Source organism: Anguilla rostrata, chromosome 12 (assembly GCF_018555375.3).
Source record: "Anguilla rostrata isolate EN2019 chromosome 12, ASM1855537v3, whole genome shotgun sequence".
In the NCBI taxonomy this organism is placed as follows: domain Eukaryota; kingdom Metazoa; phylum Chordata; class Actinopteri; order Anguilliformes; family Anguillidae; genus Anguilla; species Anguilla rostrata.
In genome coordinates, this window is record NC_057944.1 from 29,614,892 (window position 1) to 29,640,111 (window position 25,220).

Genomic DNA, 25,220 nt, shown 5'->3' on the forward strand with positions numbered 1-25,220 from the left:
GGCCTCTAGCTCGTAGAGACTCACGTTTGTAACTGACAATTCCTAGACCGCTGTATGGTGGCGCCATCTAACGTGTCTCCTACTGCCTTGGGTAGCTAATGTTAGCGAGCAAACTAGCGTTAGTTAATGATACTTAAAAGGCAGTGGCTGACATAATTTCTATCACAAACTCAGAGTTTTAACCAGGGCCTTTTACAGGAAGAACCACAATCAGCCTGTGAGAAAATTAAGAAAAGCCAACCACAACGGCAGAAAGGATAGCAGACAAAGAATACCATGTGGGGGGTTTATGAAGATTGTGAGGAGATTGAAATTGATACAATACAGACAATAAGTATTAGGCCTGTGGTTAAAAAAAAAATTTAGGTAGAGAAGAATTCAGACAATTTATGCACATTTATTGAAAAACAACCCAAAGTGCAAACTTTTTTTTCCTCCAATTTCTACTTACAATTTTACTTAAAAATAATGCAAGACACAACTTTCCTCAAAATAGCCTCCTTTGGCTTTAATGACAATTAAATAAATGATAGGAAGTCCATATCCATTCGTTCTGCACAGTGGGAGCTGGAGTGGTGGGAGGTGGGTGGAGTGCTAGTTGAATTCCACTGAATACAGTGAATCGGCAGCTATGATCAGCTGGTCAAAAAGAAAGTGCATCTGCCATTACCCAATCTTTCTTAGGTGTGTTGATGGTGCTTGGCCCACTGGAGACTTTCTTTCTTGTTAACGGCACATATCAAGGGCTCTTTCAGATACACATCCGTTTAGACCAAGAGATCGCAGTCCCCATTTCACTGCAGGCAGGGAAACTAGTTTCTCTCTAGTTGCATTGAGGTCATTTTGCATTTGTGGTGCAGTGGTTAATCAAGTTATTTGTCTTCTACCTTTTGATCTTCCTGGTCTCCTGTTAACATTACTGCTCATCAGCTGGACCACTCCGAGTGTGTACCGAACGCTGCACCATCGTAAGCTTCTTTGCAGTTTCTCACAGGGAATAACCTTTTTGGCACAATATGTTTACTTAGCCCAACACATCTAAGTCTAACGCCTTCTTCTTTGCCACATTTCCTGCAACTTTAGTGTCTGCAGCCAATTTATTGACACCTGTTTTAAACTTAAGGTAGATAAGATTCACTCAATTAGTCACCATTACTCCCTCCACCCTCACCTGAACTAATTTTTAATTTTTAACTTTTAGTTTAATCACCACTCTATCCCTATTATTCTTGGCAGAACTTGAAAAGACGTTTGTTATTCAATAAATGCACATACATTATTATTTATCATTTATTTTATTTATTTATTATTTATATATAAATTTATTTATTATTTAGAATTATTTTATATTATTTATAATTTATTATTATTTATAAGTGTGTGGCCTAACACTTATAAATAAGAGCACTGCTGTCAGACTACTGTGTGTGTGTGCGTGCGTGCGTGCGTGCATGTATGCACCTCAGTCCAAAACAACACCACTCAGGCAATGCATCCCCGTTCCTGAAGTCTAATGCATACTATTAAAAAATCTCCATTATAGTCTTTCTCAGTCTTTTCTGTTTGGTTTTTATACTGTGGCTGAAGGAGTTCTGAGGGGATGTTCACACAAAAAATGGCAAAGAATGCTAAACAGAGACAATAAGAAAACTAGGATGCCTGTGACTCAGACAAGTGTTCAGTTCCACTTTACTCCTCCCAAGGGCGTGGCTTGAAGAAAGGGGTCAAGGAAGGATGTAAAAGGCTGTGAGGGGGGAGATTTTTGGCAGATTTTTGGAGACACACTTCTGATCAACACCAGCCTTTTTCTCTGAGTAACAACCCATTCCAACAGTGAGACCAAACAAACGTGAGAAACAGTGGGGGGGTTTCTTTTAGTGTCTGTATGATTCATTTTTCTTTTATATATTTCGATTCTCAGTAACATGCTTAGCTAGAGTTGTAGCATCAGTATTCACTCCTCTACATGTAGAGCAGGCAAGATGTGTTGGATTGGGCCCTGGGAGTGGACTAAGGTGAGTTGGCTTGGGTAGCGGTCTATCTAGCGTGATTCTAGGGGGGGTCTTCAGCACTATTCGGATATATTAGGTACACTAGGTACTGTATACTATGTATGGTAATCAGGGGTAATGCAGGGTGTCATGTAGGGTCATTAACTCAGAAATACAGCACCCTCCATAACATTTGGGACAAAGACATATTTGATCCCGATTTGGCTTCGTACTCCACAATATTAAATTTGTAATCAAACAATTATTTTTACTAAAGGATACAAAAATATCCTTTAATAAAAGCTGAGAATCTACTTTGTTCCAAACATTTTGGAGGGGCACTATATATGATCAAATATTAATCAAATAAAAAATGAAAAATTTTCTATGAATCATCCTTCCTAAGCAGTACATGACTTCCTCATAGGAACAACATAGACATTTGTGATTGTTAGTGTGTAGTGCTTTTTTCAGTGGTGTGTTTTTCATGGTATGTCATGGCAGTGTCACTTCCTGCATCATCACTGACATAACACATCATAAGCCTGCAGTGAGCTCCAGGCTATATGTATTTTATACATATTGGTTTCAACATGTAGAAATTATAATACTTTTTGCACACAGCTCCCCCCTCCCCATTTCAGGACACCATAATGTTTGGGACATATTAATGTTATGTAAATGAAAACTGTCATGTTTACTACTTTGTCACATATCCTCTGCATGCACTGACTGCTTCAAGTCTGTGACCAATAGACATCGCCAGGTGCTGGGTATCTTCTGCTAGGCCTGTGCTACATTTACATTACATTACAGGCATTTGGCAGACGCTCTTATCCAGAGCGACGTACAACAAAGTGTATAACCATAACCAGGAACAAGTATGACGAAACCCCTAGAGAGAAGTACCAGTCCAAGTGCAGGGAACAACCGCATAGTTCAACTTGGACCCTGAAGGTTAAACTGATTAAACACATAAACAACGCGAGACACGGACAACACGCAGTCTCATGGAAAAAATACAAGCGGTAGTTAAGACAGTTAATGCACCTAAGTCACCTACGAAACAGCTGCCTAGTTACAACCCTAAGCTTACAGTTATTTACAGGGGGGTAGGGAGGGATGGGGAGAGGTGCAGCCTGAAGAGGCGAGTCTTCAGTCGTCGTTTGAAATGGGTCAGTGTCTCTGCTGTTCTGACCTCCACGGGGAGGTCATTCCACCATCGTGGGGCCAGAACAGACAGGAGATGTGTTCTGGAAGTGCAGGTGCGAAGAGGGGGAGGTGCTAGGCGTCCTGAGGTAGCAGAACGGAGGGATCTGGCTGGGTTTACTACACCCATCTTCAGCTCCTGCTTGTTTTGAGGGCCAGTTGCTTTAAGTTTACTCTTCAGCATTAGATCATTTTCCCCTAATCAATATGCTTTGAATCATTTTTCAGTTAAGGAGAACAGTTTTGCTGATGGTAAAATGGGAACTTGCATGGACATCAATATGTATGTAAGGATATGTGCCTTTGATATGGTTCGCATGGGGAAGAAAATTCCTTCAAGTGTGTAAACAAAGATATCTATTTAACTAAACTCTGAAACACAATTGAAGAAAAATAAAATAGCACATGTACACACACACACACACACAAACAGACACACACACATGCACACGCACACATGCATGCCCACATCTACAAACAAATATGCACACACATACACAAACACACATATACACACATACAATCACACAGAGACACACGCGCACACACACACAAACATGCACATACACAAACACACACACACACACACACACATACACACAATCATGCACACATCTGCACACACATTGGTTTGTATGCAAACCAAAATCTGGCTAGCTACTGACCTTTGTCAAAAAGCAGAGAGAGGGAAAAAGGGAGGGAGAAAGAGTGACCTCCAAATAGTGTATCAAGGTAGATAATGAGGAGCCAATATAAGAAGAGGACCAGTCTGCCCCAAATCCTGACTCTGCTGTGGAACTGTGTGCTACAGGTAAAGTGCTCAGAATTCTGCTAAACTGGTTCTCTGAATTCCACTGGCTCAGATGCAGGTCTTGGCAGCACTGTGCTTCCTTGTCTTGGCACACCTGCCCCTCCTGAGGGGGGAGGTAGTAGGAAGCTTCCAGGACATCCCGCAGTGCCTGGACTTCTTCTACGAGGGCAAGGTGCCCGAGTGGGGCGCGGCCACGCCTGGCGCCGCCCGTTTGTGTCAGCGCTTCCAAAACCGCTACCACTTCGCCACGCTGTACGACACGCTCCACCGCATCGCCGTCTACTCCGCCTACCGCTTTCAGACCGGCAATGACCCGACAAGGAATGACTGGTGTATAGAGCCACAGGTGAGTACTGAGGAAGACTTACGGTGACCTTCCTCCCCACTTACTTCAGCAGCTCTGCCGCAGCGTCACACTCCTCTCTGGTATATTTTCACAGGCATCACACTCATGGTGGTGGATTCAACACATAGTCAAACACGCACGCATGCATGCACGCACACACACAGTGGTCTGACTGCAGAGCTGTTTCACAGCTTGTGGACAGGAGCTGGAATGCAGGGATGGAGGAAGAGAAGGACCTCATAACTGAACACAAGGGGGTGTACTTTGGTGAGAGGCAGGCTCTCGAAGAGGACTACATAAACTCTAACTATGACCGTGGGCACCTCAATCCAAAACAACACCAATCAGGTAATGCATCCCCATACCTTGGGTCTAATGCATACTATTCAAAAATCTCAATTCTAGTATTTCTCAGTCTTTTCTGTTTGGTTTTTATACTGCGACTGAAGGAGTTTTGAGGGGATGTTCACACAAAAATAGCAAATAATGCCAAACAGAGACAATAAGAAAACTAGGATGCCTGTGACTCAGACAAGTGTTCAGTTCCACTTTACCTGCTGGTTTTTTATTCCAGCAGACCTGCCAAACTGGTAATTGGGGCTCTAAGAGTGAATCCAGTATGGTCAGCTGTGCATTGTGTTACTAATGCTATTCAAACCAGGTTTGTTGTCTTGAGAGCAGTACCCTGAGGAAGAACATTACAGTTACGAAACGGATATTGAGTGAATGTACTTTTAAGAAACAGCATCCCCTAAAAATGATCTTACCATCTCTCTCTATATCTTTTATCTCTCTCTATCTCTCTCTCTCTCTGTGCTCCCCCCTTCCTGCAGGGGACAGCCGTCAGGCCACGTTCACACTCACCAACGTGGTGCCACAAACACCCAATCTGAACCAGAAGGCCTGGGTTACGTACGAGCATCAGCTGACCAAACTCTTCATAGCCCAGTGCGCACAGGCCTACGTGCTGGTGGGCGCCATCCCTTCCAATAACACCTGGATCGGCGAGCGGGTCAACATCCCCGACTACATCTGGAATGCCTACTGTTGCCTGGACAACAACGGCCGGCCCATCGGCAGCGGAGGGGCCACAGTTCGCAACACTGGGGGGACCCGTGTCAAGAGGCACACTCTCTCAGAGCTGAAACTGCTCCTGGGTCAGTACACAAAATCACCAGTGGAGGAGCTCTTTCACAACAACTGTGAAGCTTAGAGGAGTATGGTATGTTAGAGAAGTGTAGTCAGACACACCCCACACCCCACTCTTTATATGTTTCTGTGCCAATTAACATATGAGAGTCATTTACTTCCCTGTAATTCCCATTGCCCATAAGCTTATTATCTAATACATGCACCAAAACTCACCTATTTGCACTTTAGGCATTTGGCTGATGTTTTTAGGGGAAAAAGGCAACACTGCAATCTCACAAGTTCTCCCCATTCAGCTCTTAAATAATCAACATTGTTTAATTTTGATGTGGTTACAGCTACTGTAATAATGGAAGTAAAGACAAACTTCCATGGGTCAATAACACCATTTATTATGTAGCTAACCATGCCTGCTTCCACAAGCACACACACACACACGCGCGCGCGCACACCTGTCCCTGGCTCTCATAAATGTCTGCATGATTCTGCCATTCACAATAAAGGCTTAATTCATCAGAAATCAGTCCCATCTTGTCTGATTGCATAAGGGAATAAATAGGCAAATGACACCATACGGTACATTAAGACACTGAGCTCCATCAAAACTGAAGGATACCTATACAAGTCCCTGGAGTATGTTACTCTGAGTAGTATGCTGTGTAGACACACAGTCACCAAGCAATGACCCTGGATCCTTTAACATATGTCTGATGGATTTAAAATGACACTTGGTATTTGCAGGCCTCTAGCTCATAGAGACTCACGTTTGTAACTGACAATTCCTAGACCTCTGTATGGTGGCACCATCTAACGTGTCTCCTACTGCCTTGGGTAGCTAATGTTATCTAGCAGGCTAGCGTTAGTTAATGATATTTAAAAGGCAGTGGCTCACATCATTTCTATCACAAACTCTCAGTGTGACACTGAAGTATAATTGCAGCGTTGCGATGGAAAAGAGGCCAGAGTTTGAACCAGGGCCTTTTACAGGAAGAACCACAATGGGCCCGTGAGAAAACGAAGATGCAAAGAAAAGCCAAACACAACGGCAGAAAGGAAACAGGACAGCAGACAAAGAATACCATGTGGGGGGTTTATGAAGATTGTGAGGAGATTGAAATTGATACAATACAGACAATAAGTATTAAGGTTTCCTGTGGTCTTTTAAAAAAAATTTTAGGTAGAAAAGAATTCAGTTAATTTGTGCACATTTAAAAAACACAAAAGACACAACTCTCCTCAAAATAGCCTTCTTGGGCTTTAATTACAATTAAATAAATTATTGGAAGTCTCAAACTTTTCCCCTCCTAATTTGTAGGTGCCCCTATGAAGATTCTAGGGGTGATGCGTGGTGAAGAACTGAATTGGAGATGCTTTAAAAAATTATTGTGTGCGTCTAACTGAAACTGTTAGGTTTCTCTGCAGATATCGACACTGGAAGACGAAGAAGCAGCTCAAGCAACTATAAACAGATAGAACCACATATTCATCAACCACACGGTGCAGCAGGGTGGAAATGACTGCCATCTCGCTTGATTGTGTTCCACCGCAACCATAGACCCGCTGTCAGCCGCCCATACCAAGAGGACCCAGCACTGCTATGCCGAAATGTAGATGGCACTATCTCTCCTGACATTAACCGGGACTGGCCCAGTACTCTTAGTCCATCCAGGCCAAGTCTCATACTGTGACGATAACCTATTTTGGCCTTAGTCAGTACTTGGGGTGCATGTTTCTGTCTTTTTTTTACATTTAACTGGAATGTAACAGAAGTGTTGGGAATGCAGATCTGATGATGAAGATTGGCATCAGGCCCTTGCCAACTGGGTTCTTCCATCTAGAGTGTTTTTGTTAATTGCTTGCTAAACTTGTTAACCTTCCTGAAAACGAGAGAAATACATGGAAAAGATATATTAGAACTTCTTAAGAAAACTCAGTCACAAGTTTCGCCACTGACACGCAGCACCATACTGCAGGTTAGGACAGCAAACAACAGTAACGTTAGCACTGATGATTTGGCTCAGTATAGAACAGTTTAGTACAGTGTGAACTGGACTTGATGGACATTGCTTTGAATAACTGTTTCATAATGCGTATTATACCTTATCAGACCAGTGTTTTGTAGTTGTTCCAATGACCTTCCGTATGCACTTATTGCACTTCGCTTTGGATAAAATGACTGTAATGTAATGTAATGTAATAGCTAAGCTGAACTACCATGCTAGTGGATGACGCTATATGGATAATGTGTGCTGCCATAATGTAGCTACAATTACAGATAGCAGGCTATTAAGTTAGCAATGCACAATCCTATTTGTAACTATAGCTCCTATTTGTAACTATGTCCTGAGCTATGTCAGGGGCGACATAGCTCAGGACATAAGAACGGTTGTCTGGCAGTCGGAGGGTTGCCGGTTCGATCCCCGCCCTGGGTGTGTCGAAGTGTCCCTGAGCAAGACACCTAACCCCTAACTGCTCTGGTGAGTGAGAGGCATCAACTGTAAAGCGCTTTGGATAAAAGTGCTACATAAATGCAGTCAATTTACCATTTATAGCTAAAAGTAAACTAACTCAACTCCCTAGCTAGCATGCTATCTCCTACTGCCTTGGGTAGCTAATGTTAACTAGCAAACTAGCAATAGTTAATGATATTTAAAACGCAGAGGCACACATCATTTCTATCACAACCTATCAGTGACACTGAAGTACAATTACAGGGTTGTGATGGAAAAGAGGCCTGAGTTTGAACCAGGGCCTTTAAAAAGTGATTCTTTCCAGAAATGGCCAAACACAGAGGAGGAAGAAGAACTGCCAGTGGATGAAGCTGGGCAGAAGTCATGAAAGCATCTGCGCATCTTGAGAAGGAACAACACAGTGGCTGCGCTCCTTCCAGAGAAGAACCACAAGTGGCCAGTGTGAAAATGAAGATAAGAAAAGCACAGAAAAGCCAACCGCAAGGGCATTAGATTGTGAGGAGATGGAAATTGATACAATACAGGCAATAAGTATTAGGCTGCCTGTGGTTTTTTATTTATTTTTTTATTTCAGGTAGAAAAGAACACAGTTAATTTGTGCACATTTAAAAAAACAATTAGAAAAAAACATTTGAAAAACAAACCCAAGTGCAAATCTTTTTTCTTCCAATTTTCAATACTTACGATACCACAAAAAGATGAGTTTTACTTGAAAATACACTAAGACACAACTCTCCTCAAAATAGCCTCCTTTGGCTTTAATTACAATTAAATAAATTATAGGAAGTCTATCCACAGTGGGAGCTGGAGAGGTGAGAGGGAGGTAGAGCGCTGGCTAAACTTGTGAACAGTACTACAGTGAATCAGCAACTACGATCTGCTGGTCATAAAGTAAGTGTATCTGCCATTTCCCAATCTTTCTTAGTACAGTGCTCATGGTGCTTGGCCCACTGGAGACTTTCTTTCTTGTTAACGGCACATAGCAATGGCTTTTTCAGATACACATCCGTTTAGACCAAGAGATCGCAGTCCCCATTTCACTGCAGGCAGGGAAACTAGTTTCTCTCTAGTTGCATTGAGGTCTTTTTGTATTTGTGGTGCAGTGGTTTCAAGTTATTTGTCTTCTACCTTTTGATCTTCCTGGACTTCTCCTTTTAACATTACTGCTCATCAGCTGGACAACTCTGAGTGTGTACCAAACGCTGCACCAGGAAATCTTAAGCTTCTTTGCAGTTTTTCACAGGGAATAACCTTTTCGGCACAATATGTTTACTTAGCCCAACACATCTAAGTCTAACGCCTTTTTCTTTGCCATATTTCCTGAAACTTTAGTGTCTATTTTACTCGCCCTACAGGCCAATGGTATTAGGCTACCTGTGGTCTTAAAAAACTTAAGGTAGATAAGATTTTACTCAATTTAATCACCACTCTATCTCCCTCCCACCCCTCCACCTCGAACTTTGCAAAATGATTGGATAGATTTCTGGAATCTGGCCTAACACCTTTGGACTGTACTGTATGCACTTTGTAAATGCAGAAGTTGATCCTGAAGTCATAAAGGAAAGGTAAGAGTGATTTGAAGAAAGGGGTGAAAAAGGAAAAAAACACTGTGAGTTCTTGGTTTAAGGTGCAGGATTTCGGTAGCAGATTTTTAAGAGCACTGCTGTCAGATTACTGTGCGTGCGTGCGTGCGTGTGTGCGTGTGTGCATGTATGCACCTCAGTCCAGAACACCACTCAGGTAATGCATCCTCATACCTTGAGTCTAATGCATACTATTCAAAAATCTCCATTATAGTCTTTCTGTGTATGTTCTGTTTGGTTTTTATACTGTGGCTGAAGGAGTTCTGAGGGGATGTTCACACAAAAAATGTCAAATAATGCTAAACAGAGGCAATAAGAAAACTAGGATGCCTGTGACTCAGACAGGCGTTCGGTTCCGCTTTTCCAGCTGGTTTTCCCCTAAAAATGACCTCTCCATGGACTGGTGGAGAGAGCACACATGCCTGGGTTGCAATGATTAATCAGCCCAGGTGCTTAAAGGTGTGTTCCTCTCCACAGTTCCGAGCTGAGACTGGGAGTACAAACCGAGAGAGCGCGTTTTTGAAGAAGGAAGAAAACCCGCCACTGAAAAGCTGGAGGAGCTTTGAGCCAGCTATGAGGGGCGAGCTGAAAAGCTGCTGCTCAGTCTTACTTTCTTTGTCGTTGTTATTTTTGTTTGCTTTGTTAGTTTATGTTTTTGCTCAGAACCCGTGAGGGGGAAGGGTGAAGGCGTTTATTTGGTTTTGTGTCGCTGTGGGTGCCATCTCTCTCTCTCCATGCGACAAACAACAGTCCACTCCCCTAAACTTCAGCATCACCCGCCCAAGGGCGTGGCTTGAAGAAAGGGGTCAAGGAAGGATGTAAAAGGCTGTGAGGGGGGAGATTTTTGGCAGATTTTTGGAGACACACTTCTGATCAACACCAGCCTTTTTCTCTGAGTACCAACCCATTCCAACAGTGAGACCAAACAAAGGTGAGAAACAGTGGGGGGTTTTCTTTTAGTGTCTGTATGATTAATTTTTCCTTTATATTTTTAGATTCTCAGTAACATGCTCAGCTAGAGTTATAACCCCTGGGCAGGGGGCACATATATAACCCAAAGAACCAGTAAGGTGCATAACACCTAGCTAACTGCAATTGTGTGAGAGGAGCTCAAATAAACTTTACTCATATGTATTTTGAACCAAAAACTTGGGTCATTCTGTAGAATTTTTTAAATGAGTATAGATCTCACAGGAGCTTAAAGGAGTTAGAAGCAGAGCCCATTACCAGTGAAGTAAAGACCTGATCTCTATACTAGGGTTGGATCCACACTTAGCATCAGTATTCACTCCTCTACATATAGAGCAGGCGAGATGTGTTAGGGAGTGGACTAAGGTGAGTTGGCTTGGGTAGCGGTCTATCTAGCGTGATTCAAGGAGGGGTCTTCAGCACAAAGCACTATTCGGATATAGTTGCTACAAATGGTATACTATGTATGGTAATCAGGGGTAATGTATAACATTACCCCTGATTACCGCCATAACATATGGGACAAAGACACATTTGTTCCCGATTTGGCTTTGTACTCCACAATTTTTAATGTGTAACCAAACAATTCACATGTGGTTCAAGTGTAGATTCTCAGCTTTGGGGGCTATGTATAAAAAGTGGTGTAATTTCTACATGGTGAAACCAAACTGTATAAAAATATCCTTTAATTAAAGCTGAGCATCTGCTTTGTCGCAAATATTATGAAGGGCACCATATACGATTACATATTAATAAGATAAAAAATGAAACATTTTCTATGAATGGTCCTTCCTAATCAGTACATGACAAATACACACACGTATGCACATATCTACACACAAACACATGTATGCACATACGCAGATGCACATATACACACATACAGTCATATAGACATACACACACACACAAACATCTTTATACACAAACACACGCATACACACACACAAGCAAGCATACATCTACACACACATTTGTTTGTACACAGGTAAAGTGCTCAGAATTCTGCTAAACTGGTTCTCTGAATTCCACTGGCTCAGATGCAGGTCTTGGCAGCGTTGTGCTTCCTTGTCGTGGCACACCTGCCCCCCCTGAGGGGGGAGGTAGTAGAAAGCTTCCACAGAGGCCCGCACTGCCTGGACTTCTTCTACAAGGGCATGGTGCCCAAGTGGAACGTGCCCAAGCGTCACACCGTCTGTTTGTGTCAGCGCTTCAACAACCGCTACCACTTCGCCACGCTGTACAACACGCTCCACCGCATCGCCGTCTACTCCGCCTACCGCTTTCAGACCGGCGGCGGCGGTGGTCGCGAGAAGTACTGGTATATAGAGCCACAGGTGAGTACTGAGGAAGACTTACGGTGACCTTCCTCCCCACGTACTTCAGCAGCTCTGCTGCAGCGTCACACTCCTCTGTGATATTTTCATAAGCATCACACTCCTGGTGGTGGATTCAACACCAAGAGCCTCATTTATCTGAAGAAATGGCTTTGCAGATTACCAGACACCATCTTACACACATGAAAATGAAAAAATACATTCTCAAACACGCGCGCACACACACACACACATGCACGCATGCACGCACACACACACAGTGGTCTGACTGCAGTGCTGTTTCACAGCTTGTGGACAGGAGCTGGAATAAAGACATGGAGGTCGAGGAGGACCTCGCAATCAACCACATGGGAGTGTACTTCGGTCAGAGTCAGGCTCTCAATGAGGACTACATAAACACTACCTATGACCGTGGGCACCTCAATCCAAATGGACACCACACAGGTAATGCATCCCCATACCTTGGGTCTAATGCTAGGGAGGTCAAACCTGTTTTGGCGATCTTTCAGAAAACATATTTTGACAGTTTATTCTTCATGCGTAATGTCATAAATGATACACTATAGTGAAATAACAACATAAATTGCTAATTTGCCAGAATATAACTGTTGTTTCCTATAATACGATTTTAAAAATTAGCCGCTTCGCTCCGCATGTAATCACTGTCGTTGGAGGGAAACGCATCATCACCTGTGCGAATTTTGGGGGTGGGGTTATCCATGTTCCTTCAACAACATGAACCAATATTTTGTGGTATCCGTACAGTAAAACAAATATACTGTACGCAGTGACTGGTATGTATTGTTATGGGATGCGTCATTTAATGAAAAGTGTGTACCCTCTCGGCCAGGTCCTCACTGTAAAAGAGAATGTGTTCTCAATGACCTATCTGGTTAAATTAAGGTAATGAATGAATGAATGAATGAATGAATGACTCTCAAAACGCAATATGTGCCAAAATGTCTCAGTTTCAAACAGTGGCCCCGTGGCTTCAAAATTCCATTGCAGTTGGGGACTGGAATCGACCAGGCTCATGTCCCCATTTTCACCCTAATAAAAAAAACACCCATTCGTAAAACTAAAATCCTTTATACCATACTGTAGACACCATCTTGGAGAAAAAATATATGTCAAAATATTGTTGTTCAAATGAGTTTTCCTGGCGACTTAGCCACCAGAAAACATGTAAACTGGCAACTGGTCATAGCTAACTGTGGCTATTCGAACTGTTGGAGATTTGGAATCCATAGACGGCGTATGTCTCATTTTAAACGTAATTACAAAAAACACCCATTCGTAAACCTAAATTCTTTATACCACAATGTACATAAGGCCTTGACGAAGACGTGCATGTAAGGATTGTGTTGTTCAAACGAGTTTTCCTGGTGACTTGGCCACCAGAATTAATACACTAGCAGCACGTTATAGGTGCCAATGGAATACTATTCTATCTGCAGTGGATTCGGATTCCAGAGGGCTGTGCATGTCTCCTTTGCACCGTAATTACAAAAAACACCCATTCGTAAAACTCAAATGCTTTATACCACAATGTAGATAAGACCTTGACAAAGAAATGCATATTAAAATATCATTGTTCAATCAAGGCTTAGCTGTCTAGACATACCAGAAAACATTTTATAGGGCCTCTTCATCGGCATAATTTGGACAAATCGGAATTGAACAGTCAGGATGATGTCAAGACAGGGATTGGCTACAATTTGAATAACATTTCATTTCAGCAAAACAAAATCCCTTCTGGGGTTATTTTGATAGCGAGGGTCATTTTTTTTTGGTGCCAGATTGCTTCTGAAATGGCCCTCAGGACGCTGGCAGCTGTAACGTTTTGAGGACACCTAAATATACGAACGTATCAATAACTAATAACCAATTCATATTTTAAACATTTCACAGTGAGTTTTTCTTGTGGTGAACTGAGTAATAATGCCTTCAATGTGGTTAGATTTTTTATAATGACCCCATTCATTTTGGTGAAGCATTAAGTGCAGGCACAAATGCTCATAAAGAGTCAAGTTTCCTGATTTCTAAAGTAAAAAAATAATATCGCTGAACTATCAGTGCCCTCTTGAAATGATTTAATTGCTCTATCTACTCCAATTTTGTATATTTCCTTGTCAAATTACCTGTTTAAGTGAGCCCAGATGCCAATTTTGTTTTATGTTTGTACATGGAACTCCCATTGTGATAACATTGCAGGCAGAACGTTCGACCTCCCTACTAATGCATACTATTCAAAAATCTCCATTATAGTCTTTCTCTGTATGTTCTGTTTGGTTTTCATACTGCGGCTGAAGGAGTTCTGAGGGGATGTTCGCACAAAAAATGGCAAAGAATGCTAAACAGAGACAATAAGAAAACTAGGATGCCTGTGACTCAGACAAGCGTTCAGTTCCGCTTTTTTTGCTGGTTTTTTATTCCAGCAGACCTGCCCAACTGGTAATTGGGTCTCTAAGAGTGAATTCAGTATGGTCAGCTGTGCATTGTGTTACTAATGCAATTCAAACCAGGTTTGTTGTCTTGAGAGCAGTACCCTGAGGTAGAACATTACAGTTGTGAAACGGATATTGAGTGAACGTACTTCTAAGAAAGCAGCATCCCCTAAAACTGATCCTCCATCTCTCTCTCTCTCTCTCTCTCTCTCTGTGCTCCCCCCTTCCTGCAGGGGACAGTCGTAATGCCACGTTTACACTCACCAACGTGGTGCCACAGAACCGCAAGCTGAACAATGGTAGCTGGAGCAAGTATGAGACGGATCTGCAAATAAACCTCACAAGGTGCTCGAAGGCCTACGTGCTGGTGGGCGCCATCCCTTCCAATAACAACTGGATCATCAAGAACAACAACCCTCGGGTCAACATCCCCGACTACATCTGGAACGCCTACTGTTGCCTGGACAAGAAAGGCTGGCCCATCCGTAGCGGGGGGGCCATAGCTAACAACACGGACCAGACCAGTGTTAAGAGCTGCACTCTCTCAGAGCTGAAAACGCTCCTGAAACAGTACACCAAATCAAAAGTGTTGGTGCTCTTTCGCAACAAGTGTGGAGCTTAGAGGAATATTGTATGTTAGAGAACTGTAGTCAGACACACCCCACAGGGCATATTTCCCTCTTTATATGTTTCTGTGCCAGTTAACATATGAGAGTCATTTACTTCCCTGTAATTCCCATTGCCCATAAGCTTATTATCTAATACATGCACCAAAACTCACCTATTTGCACTTTGATTTGCCATTTGGCATTGAATGTTTTGTCGGAAAAAAAAGGCAAATGCAATCACAAGTCTCCCATGAGCTACTCAAAATAAGGATCAAAAAGTCTGTAATTTATGTGGTAAGTTACTGTAATAACGAAGTAAAGACAAAGATTCGATGGTTTAAAATGACATTGGTATTTAGGCTTAGCTCGTAAACTCATGCCTGCTTCCACACACACACACACACACACACGCGCGCACACACACACACACACACACGCACACCTGTCCCTGGCTCTCATAAATGTCTGCGTGATTCTGCCATTCACAATAAAGGCTTAATTAATCAGTAATCAGTCCCATCTTGTCTGATTGCATACGGGAATAAACAGGCAAAAGACACCATACGGTACAATAAAGCCACTGAGCTACATCAAAACTGAAGGATACCTATACAAGTCCCTGGAGTATGTTACTCTGAGTAGTATGCTGTGTAGACACACAGTCACCAAGCAAAGATGTCTGATGGATTTAAAATGACACTTGGTATTTGCAGGCCTCTAGCTCGTAGAGACTCACGTTTGTAACTGACAATTCCTAGACCTCTGTATGGTGGCACCATCTATAGTGTCTCTTACTGCCTTGGGTAGCTAATGTTAGCTAGCAGGCTAGCGTTAGTTAATGATATTTAAAAGGCAGTGGCTGACATAATTTCTATCACAAACTCTGTGTGACACTGAGTATAAGCAGCGTCATGAAAAGGCCAGAGTTTGAACCAGGGCCTTTTACAGGAAGAACCACAATGGGCCTGTGAGAAAATTAAGAAAAGCCAACCACAACGGCAGAAAGGAAACATGACTGTAGATGAAGAATACCATGTGGGGGATTTATGAAGATTGTGAGGAGATTGAAATTGATACAATACAGACAATAAGTATTAGGCTGCCTGTGGTTAAAAAAAAAATTATAGGTAGAGAAGAATTCAGGCAATTTATGCACATTTATTGAAAAACAAACCAAAGTACAAACTTTTTTTTCCTCCCATTTCTACTTACAATTTTACTTAAAAATAATCTAAGACACAACTTTCCTCAAAATAGCCTCCTTTGGCTTTAATGACAATTAAATAAATTATAGGAAGTCCATATCCATTCGTTTTGCACAGTGGGAGCTGGAGTGGTGGAAGGGGGGTGGAGTGCTAGTTGAATTCCACTGAATACAGTGAATCAGCAGCTCGATCAGCTGGTCAAAAAGTAAGTGTATCTGCCATTTCCCAATGTTTCTTAGTTGTGTTGATGGTGCTTGGCCCACTGGGACTTCTTTATTTTTCTGTCAGGACCACTTCATCAAAGAGCTTTATTGACAATGGCAATACAGTTATGTATGGGTATGGCCTTTCGGCTCTCGCTAACCAGCAGCGCGTGGATACGGCGAGCCGCAGCAACCTCATAGAGGAGTACACAAACAGATCCACACAAGCAAGTTCTAAATAGATGGAGCAATGCAATTTAAAATAGGGATGGAGTATACAAATTCTTACACATAGATGAGAATGCAAATTCTGAGAAAAATAGTCAAAGGAGTGCATCTGCATTTCCTAATCTTTCTTAGTCTGTATGGTGCTTGGCCCTGGAGACTCTTTTGTAAATGGCACATACAATGGCTTTTCGATACACATCGTTTAGACCAGAATCGCAGTCCATTTCACTGCAGGCAGGAAACTAGTTCTCTAGTTGCATTGAGGTCTTTTGTTTGTGGTGCAGTGTTTCAAATGGTCTCTTTGTTAGACATCAGGTTATTGTCTTCTACCTTTGATCTCCTGGTTTCTCTGTTAACTTACTGCTCATCAGCTGGACACTCTGAGTGTGTACACGCTGCACCAAACTTAAGCTTCTTTGCAGTTTCTCACAGGGAATAACCTTTTTGGCACAATATGTTTACTTAGCCCAACACATCTAAGTCTAACGCCTTCTTCTTTGCCACATTTCCTGCAACTTTAGTGTCTGCAGGCCAATGGTATTAGACTACCTGTGGTTTTAAAAAACTTAAGGTAGATAAGATTTCACTCAGTTTAATCACCACTCTATCCCTATTATTCTTGGCAGAACTTGAAAAGACGTTTGTTATTCAATAAATGCACATACGTTATTATTTATCATTTATTTTATTTATTTATTATTTATATATAAATTTATTTATTATTTAGAATTATTTTATATTATTTAGAATTTATTATTATTTATAAGTGTTAGGCCAAGCTAGCAAGAAAATAATAATAATTAGAAATTCAATGTAGCCTACATTATTTTTGTCTTTATGCAACAGGTGGAAAACGTGCTCTTCAAAGTGCGTTGTCATATTTACATGCATGTAGATCAGTTATTAAAATACTTGGTAGATTTGTTAATCACCGCTGACAGTGTTAATTTTTATTCGGTAAAAAGTCACTTGCGAACGATCGGTCAGCTAGCGTCACCCAGCAAGTGAACACCTCAAACCGCGATGGAGTAGTAGCAGTTACTGGCTCATTAACTGACTATGGCGAAAACCTACGACGATAACTTGCTCGGTTAACAGCAGGTCTACCAGACAGTTATATGAAAATTAGCCTAGTCAAATCACCAGTAGTCTACACATCTCTGATTGACCATCAGTGCAGTCGATGTTCTTCCCCTGTAGTTCATATTGCTAATGCGTGAGCTAACCATGGATAGCTTACCTAGCTCACTGGCAAGCTGATATGCTAGCTAAGCATATTCGTTTTGCCGAGAAACATAAATTGAAGATAACTGAACATAATTGTATTATTAATGTCATACATATAACGTGATTACATGACACAGTACAGTCACGGATGGAAATTAAACTCCGTAAACATCTGATCATATATTTTTAAAACAACGGCAGACAGTCAACTAGCCTCAAGTTCGTTCTGCAATCGTTCGTTCAGGTTGATGGGCTTTTCCGCACCGGACTGTCAATCACATTGTAAAAATCACAAGACCGCTTAACTCTATGGTTTTGGCTCCAAATCGAGAACATGGCCGCGCCCGCCATTGAGCTTCAAAACGTGTTTTACAGACCCACGGAGAGGCAATGGGTGACGTCACAGTAGCTCTGTCCATATTTTTTACAGTCTCTGAGTCAGACACACCCCACAGGGCATATTTCCCTCTTTATACGTTTCTGTGCCAGTTAACATACGAGAGTCACCATTTATTATGTAGCTAACCATGCCTGCTTCCACACACACACACACACACGCGCGCGCACGCACACCTGTCCCTGGCTCTCATAAATGTCTGCGTGATTCTGCCATTCACAATAAAGGCTTAATTCTTCAGAAATCAGTCCCATCTTGTCTGCTTGTATTAGGGGAGCAATACTGTAGCAGGTATCCTGCAATAAATATTGAAGTCTTTAATCTGCATACGGGCCGAATTTTGGCTGTGGGCTGAGTGAGCCGAATAACAGCCAAAAAAGCTGATTATCACTGGGCACCATCAGCAAAGAGACTGTGAACAGTCAGCTAAAATTAAAGCATCATAGAGAAAGGGCACAGTGAACGCAAACTGCAGACACCCAGTGTTAAGAGGCCTATAAAATACATGGAGCAGGTGATCCCGCCCTAAATTCTACCCTGATCCCGCCCTCTTCTACGCCCTGACCTGAAAACGGTGCTGCTATGGCACACTGTAGCCCCGCTCTCTGTCCCCCCTGCTTCCTCTCTCACTAGCTCTCCCTTCCTTAGACCTTCCCCTCTCAGCCCCTCCACTCTTTTACCCCTCCCCTCTCAGTCTCACCCTTCTCTTACCCCACCTTTACCAGCCCCTCCACTCCCCTTTCAACCCCTCCCCTCCCCCCCCCCCTTACCCGAGCGATCTCGGCGTAGGCCAGGCCCAAGATGCCCTCCCAGTTGGAGCCGTTGATGAAGAAGCGGTCGGACTGGGTGATGGCGGCGATGTTGGCACGCAGAGACGCGTTGGGGCCATGGGGCACGGAGACCAGGTCGGTGCCCAGCTCGCCCTCCCAGCGGCCCTGCGTGTAGGGCACGTACACGCTCCGGCCAAGGTCCCGGTAGGAGCTGGAGCTACGGGAGAAAATAAAACCACGTTAAAAATCACTGAGAACAACACCAGACGGTTGTGAGTTCCAAACCTTGATAAGACATGAGGTTGCTGCACCCTCAGGCCCAGGATCTCAACAGCCCTGTAAACCAGCTGCAGAGACTATAACAAATGCTGAGTGAGCACACTGCTAGTGCGTTACTCTGTGCTAACTCACAGCATTGCTAGTGGGTTACTCTGAGCTTACTCACAGCACTGCTAGCAGGTTACTCTGTGCTAACTCACAGCATTGCTAGTGGGTTACTCTGAGCTTACTCACAGCACTGCTAGTGGGTTACTCTGCGCTAACTCACAGCACTGCTAGTGGGTTACTCTGTGCTAACTCACAGCACTGCTAGCGGGTTACTCTGTCCTAACTCACAGCACTGCTAGTGGGTTACTCTGTCCTAACTCACAGCACTGCTAGTGGGTTACTCTGCGCTAACTCACAGCACTGCTAGTGGGTTACTCTGAGCTTACTCACAGCACTGCTAGTGGGTTACTCTGTCCTAACTCACAGCACTGCTAGTGGGTTACTCTGTCCTAACTCACAGCACTGCTAGTGGGTTACTCTGTCCTAACTCACAGCACTGCTAGTGGGTTACTCTGAGCTTACTCACAGCACTGCTAGTGGGTTACTCTGAGCTTACTCACAGCACTGCTAGTGGGTTACACTGCGCTAACTCACAGCATTGCTAGTGGGTTACTCTGCGCTAACTCACAGCACTGCTAGTGGGTTACTCTGTCCTAACTCACAGCACTGCTAGTGGGTTACTCTGAGCTTACTCACAGCACTGCTAGCAGGTTACTCTGTGCTAACTCACAGCACTGCTAGTGGGTTACTCTGTCCTTACTCACAGCACTGCTAGTGGGTTACTCTGTGCTAACTCACAGCACTGCTAGTGGGTTACTCTGAGCTTACTCACAGCACTGCTAGCGGGTTACTCTGTGCTAACTCACAGCACTGCTAGTGGGTTACTCTGTGCTTACTCACAGCACTGCTAGCGGGTTACTCTGAGCTTACTCACAGCACTGCTAGCGGGTTACTCTGTGCTAACTCACAGCACTGCTAGTGGGTTACTCTGAGCTTACTCACAGCACTGCTAGTGGGTTACACTGCGCTAACTCACAGCACTGCTAGTGGGTTACTCTGAGCTTACTCACAGCACTGCTAGTGGGTTACTCTGAGCTTACTCACAGCACTGCTAGCGGGTTACTCTGAGCTTACTCACAGCACTGCTAGCGGGTTACTCTGTGCTAACTCACAGCACTGCTAGTGGGTTACTCTGAGCTTACTCACAGCACTGCTAGCAGGTTACTCTGTGCTTACTCATCTTTCGGATGAGACGTGGTCATTAAAGATCCCATGGCACTTATCGCAAAGAGTAGGGGGTTCCCCGGTGTCCTGGCTAAAATCCCAGATCCGGCTCTCGCAAAAAACTTGCCACCTAATCATCCCCTGATTTAATTGGCTAAAAATGTTCTCTCCCTCCAGTGGAGCTGCTCAGTGGCCAACAATAGAGGATTGTGGTTGTACTGGGCAGCTCCCAGGTGTAAATGTGTATGAGTGTGAAGCAAGGCGTTGCTGCAAAAGAGCATCCGTGCTCAGCGAACATATGCTAGGTAAATAAAGGTTAAATAAAATAAAATTACTCCCAACACTGCTAGCAGGTTACTCTGTGCTTACTCACAGCGAGCGGTGGTAGTATCTTCGAAGGAAAGGGTGAGCGGCAGCTCCCACGGCAAAGTTGCTGCTGCCGGTGTCCACCAGGATGTTCAATTGTGTGACAGATAAAATGCTCTCATCATTATACAGTATGACAGACCAGTAGTTCCTCTAGGTCAGCAAGATCCCCCCTGGTGGTCCAAAAGCAAAATTACTATTTTATCCCAATTTCATTTTGTGAAAATTGCCATAAAATTATTTTTTGATGTGATGATATTATAAAAGGATGTAAATAATCACAATCTCTCAGCACGACAAATTGATTAGCTTATTGTGTATAACCGTAAAAAACTGACAAATGAAAACAGAGGTCAAAAAGAGACTATTTCCTCTGTCCTACTGTACTTCATCTGTTTTGAGTACGGACACAACCATAAATTTGTGCTGTGTTGCAACTGCAATACTTTACTAAGATAAACCGGTGTGTTCATTTAATTGAAGACCGACAGAATATGTGTACTTACAGTATTATGTTTTTCAAATGCGAAATATTATTATATTGTTTAAACTTAAATGTTATGATGCTGAAATCGAAAAAAAACTGTATGTATCCCAATAGACAAAATCAAGGATTGGGCTCCAGTCAGTTCTCCCCTCTATGTTCTCCCTGTCCTCCCTTAGTACCAGGGGCTAATACCAGTTAGTACCTTAGTACCAGGGGCTAATACCAGTTACTACCTTAGTACCATGGGTTAGCACAAGTTAGTACCTTAGTACCAGTGTGCTACTGTACCCTTCAGCACAGTAGTTCACTTGAATGGCTTCAGTGAATGCACAACTGTGTAAATGGTCTGTATGTACAGAATAAATGTAAACCAGGAAAAGCTCTCAGGATAAAAGTGTATACTAAATACCTAAACGTAATATAACCGTACAAACTCTGTTCATAGGCAGGACTAAGGTTCCACAGGTGAATGTGTCAGTATAGCAGGGCACCACAGTACAAACATTGGCCCTGTATCTGACAAAACACATAAACAATTAAACAAGGGTCAACTGCAGCGTGCTTAGCTGAAGTTCAAACCAAAGGTTTACACCCCTTGTTCCATCCCCTGCCTCTGCTTGCCTGGGTAGTGCAGGTGGAGGTAGTTGCTTAATTACCTAATTGCCTGATTGCCTCCACCTGCCTGTGGCCCAATATAAGCCAAGTAGTATGGGAGATTTTCTTTTTGGCAAGAAACAGTGGAACCGATAGAACAGAGCAAGTAATCATAAGTAGATTAAGAATTGGTCACAGCAACTTGAATAGCACACTATTTATTATAGGAAAACATCCAACTGGCTATTGCGATCAGTGCCAGGAATTAGAAACAGTGGAGCATGTCCTGATTGAATGCAGGAAGTATGAGCAAGAAAGAAGGGTAATGTTTACAGTATTACAGAGACTAGGAGTGAACATGGTGGAGGGAAAGGAGATATTTAGTTTATTGAGGGCAACTGGAATAAGCAAAAGGATATAAGAGATCCAGACTGCAATACATGGTTAGATCCAGAAGGAGGCGGAAATGCAACTAAAAAGGATGCTCACTGCTGTAAAACACCAAAGAAGAAGAAGATGATTTTCTTTTGGGGCTTTTGTGTCCGTGTAGAGATTCTTTCTTTGAGACCTTCTTTCAGGTTTCTTTTGTGGTTGGTGGTTTGTTTTGTGTGGAGATTGTGTTTTGTGAACTTTGTGTGTTTTGGTTTGTGCCTTAGTTTGTAATTTAGATTAATAAATGTCTGAGTTTGTGCTTTTAGACAAGTTTCTGTCTTGTTTTTGGTGCTTTGAACTCTGTTGTTGCGGCCCTGCGAGCCGGCCGTAACTCCACTAGACCACAAAACTGCATTGCACCTGGAACAGCTAATCCTAATTTCATAGATTTAGATGGCTGTCATGTAGTTCTCTGATTTAGGAGGTTAAACCTGAGGTTTGTACTCCAGCTAAGCAAACTGCATTTGAACCATACAGACTGCTCCACACACAAAGCCTCCATTCAGTACTTGGTGGGGTTTTCTTTGCATGCGCTATTGTGTCATGTTTATCTAATGAGCTGCTTCTACAGCCAAGCACCGAGCTGCTCTGGACCAAATAAACAAAACAAATAATGCATTTGGCAGAAAGGGGAAGCAGAGAACTTGAAGATGGGAGGAATAAGGGAAAGAATGAGAATTTAGTCATGTAAAAGGACAGCAGGAGAGAGAAATTGTGAAACATTTGAAGTAAAGCGGGAAGGGGGGTCAATAACTAAAAGATTCATTAAAACGGTGTTGCTGTGTCCATGTGTACATGAGTTTATGCCCATGTACATGTCTCTGGGTGTATGTGTCGTGTATATGTTTGTGTTTGTGTGTGTGTGCGTGTGCACGGGTGTGCGTGTGCGTGTAAGTTGGTTCCAGTACTAGCCCTTGAAGCTCCTGGAAGCACACTGAAGTATTTAAAGGACAAATGTATTATTGATCAGCTTCCTGTTAGATCGCTAGACACCAGAGACTCACACTACTGAGTGAGCACAATCTGATATTGAGAGAGAGAGAGAGAGAATACGGGGCAACTTGAGAACAGCCCAGGGGAAGAGGGGTGAGAGGGAGAGAAAAGGAAAGGGCATTCAGGACAAACACAACTAGGAAGGAAAAGAAAAAAAGTCATAGCAGACAAAAGGACGCACACCCTAAAAGTATCACAATTCCCTCCTGATATAATATACGTTTACTATCAAATAAAATGTCTGCCACTTTGAGCACTTGTTCACTTCATCTCCCACAACTGGATCTGTCCTTTTTTGAAAAGTCTACTCTGAGGGCTGCCAACATGCCAGGTTGGTCATTCAATTGATCTTCATTTCTAAGCAGCCAAGATGGACTGTAAAATTCCAGCAACAGCCAAACTAATAAATGGACTGACATTTGCTTGCAAGGCAAAGCTCTTCATGATGCCCCACGATGCCCACCCCACTCTGACACTCAAGCGACACTCCCTTCTCTCCTGAGTATTTCTGTGGAATAAGCAGACTCCTGATTGATCCGTCTCTCTAGCTTCCTTCCTATCCCCGTTTGGGACGGTTGGCTGTATCCTGCCACATGCGCGCCTCTGCAGGAATGTGCAAAAAGTAACGTTTCCTCTCTGACCCCCTGCGATCACCTCCGCCCCTGTTACAGGAAAAAAGTTGCATCTGCTGGCTTCGCAAATTTTGCCACTCTACCGGGAAAAAAAACTAGCACAGTAAGCTAAAAAATGAACACATAAAAAATCATTTACATAAAAAAATATTGCATATTCTTTTTTAAAGTTTGTTACAGGACAACATTCACCCAGTCAAAGAGAATTAATTAAATAGTTCTTTGTCTAATCAAAGAACGCTGTTCTTACTAAAACCATGTCATCAGACTAAATTAGAAATTTTGTTAAAATACTTAAAATAGGCTATTTGGTATAAAAAACCCCTTTGCCAGAATCATTGGATTTTCCCTCCATTTGTTCTCTATAGATGCTTTTCTTCTCTCTTTCTTTCCAAAATAAAAGGAGTTTATCCTTAAAATACAGCCAAACACACTCTATCCCCGTACTGAGCAGTTCATCATTCTAATTATCTTAGGTAGTCTACACAAGCAGTGATAGCTTTCGTTTTTTTTTTCTTGTTTCCAAGACAATGGTTTATGATTTTAATGAGTCAAAGACATCAGAAGTCAGGTAACACGGCCCACAGTGCATTGTGGGAGACTCCCAGGGTACACTGCATCAAGCTACAGCCCTTCCAGTGCCAGTCTCTGCCCAGGTCCCATCGCCGGGGACGGCAGAAACAAGTTTCTACACAATCAGCTCTTTTATTCATCACATGCACACGCACACGCTCAAAAACACAGCAAACACACACACACACACTCATGCACAAAAACACAAACACAACACACACACACACACACACGCACAAATACACAACAAACACACACATTGACATGCACAAACACACACACACGCACAAATACACAAACAAACACACACACTGATATGCACAAAAACATACACACACACATCCATCTCTGTAAAACTGTTCATTAAATAATGCCCAAAATAATTAAGCAATCCATAAACATAGAGACACTCAGGGAAAGGAATTTACCTAAAATTTAAAATTGTAGCATCAATGTTACTTTTGTGTTAATTTAATATTAATATTAATAACTAATAATAAATAATACTGTGGTATTTTTATTATTAGATAGCGTTTACAGTTTATTCATTACACGTTCACACGCAATCGCTCCAAATATGTGTGGTATGATGAGGATTTTGGTCCAAAATGACCAAGTGTTTGCTTGTTTGTTAAACATTA

General features: G+C 42.7%; 3 protein-coding genes across 5 annotated transcripts in view; 2 read left to right on the top strand and 1 right to left on the bottom strand.

The window, feature by feature from the left end:
- Positions 1 to 25,220, bottom strand: part of bace1 (beta-secretase 1) — a 59,478-nt gene that overhangs the window by 32,753 nt on the left and 1,505 nt on the right. For all 3 annotated transcript variants that reach the window (XR_010324735.1, XM_064303768.1, XM_064303769.1), the window contains exons 2-3: positions 20,876 to 20,964; positions 18,952 to 19,168 (exon numbers count right to left, since the gene is read on the bottom strand). Coding sequence is in view for 2 of the 3 variants with exons in the window: in XM_064303768.1 (XP_064159838.1) it covers positions 18,952 to 19,168; positions 20,876 to 20,964 (306 nt within the window). In the remaining variant the exon portion in view is untranslated. The remainder of the gene's footprint in view (positions 1 to 18,951; positions 19,169 to 20,875; positions 20,965 to 25,220) is intronic.
- Positions 1,709 to 6,026, top strand: LOC135235835 (endonuclease domain-containing 1 protein-like). Its single transcript, XM_064301720.1, has 4 exons — positions 1,709 to 1,849; positions 4,064 to 4,357; positions 4,549 to 4,705; positions 5,191 to 6,026. The coding sequence occupies exons 2-4, from the start codon at positions 4,064 to 4,066 to the stop codon at positions 5,568 to 5,570; spliced, it is 831 nt and encodes a 276-aa protein (XP_064157790.1). The 5' UTR covers positions 1,709 to 1,849; the 3' UTR covers positions 5,571 to 6,026.
- LOC135235833 (endonuclease domain-containing 1 protein-like) lies at positions 10,345 to 15,103 on the top strand. Its single transcript, XM_064301717.1, has 4 exons — positions 10,345 to 10,491; positions 11,570 to 11,866; positions 12,154 to 12,310; positions 14,547 to 15,103. The coding sequence occupies exons 2-4, from the start codon at positions 11,570 to 11,572 to the stop codon at positions 14,933 to 14,935; spliced, it is 843 nt and encodes a 280-aa protein (XP_064157787.1). The 5' UTR covers positions 10,345 to 10,491; the 3' UTR covers positions 14,936 to 15,103.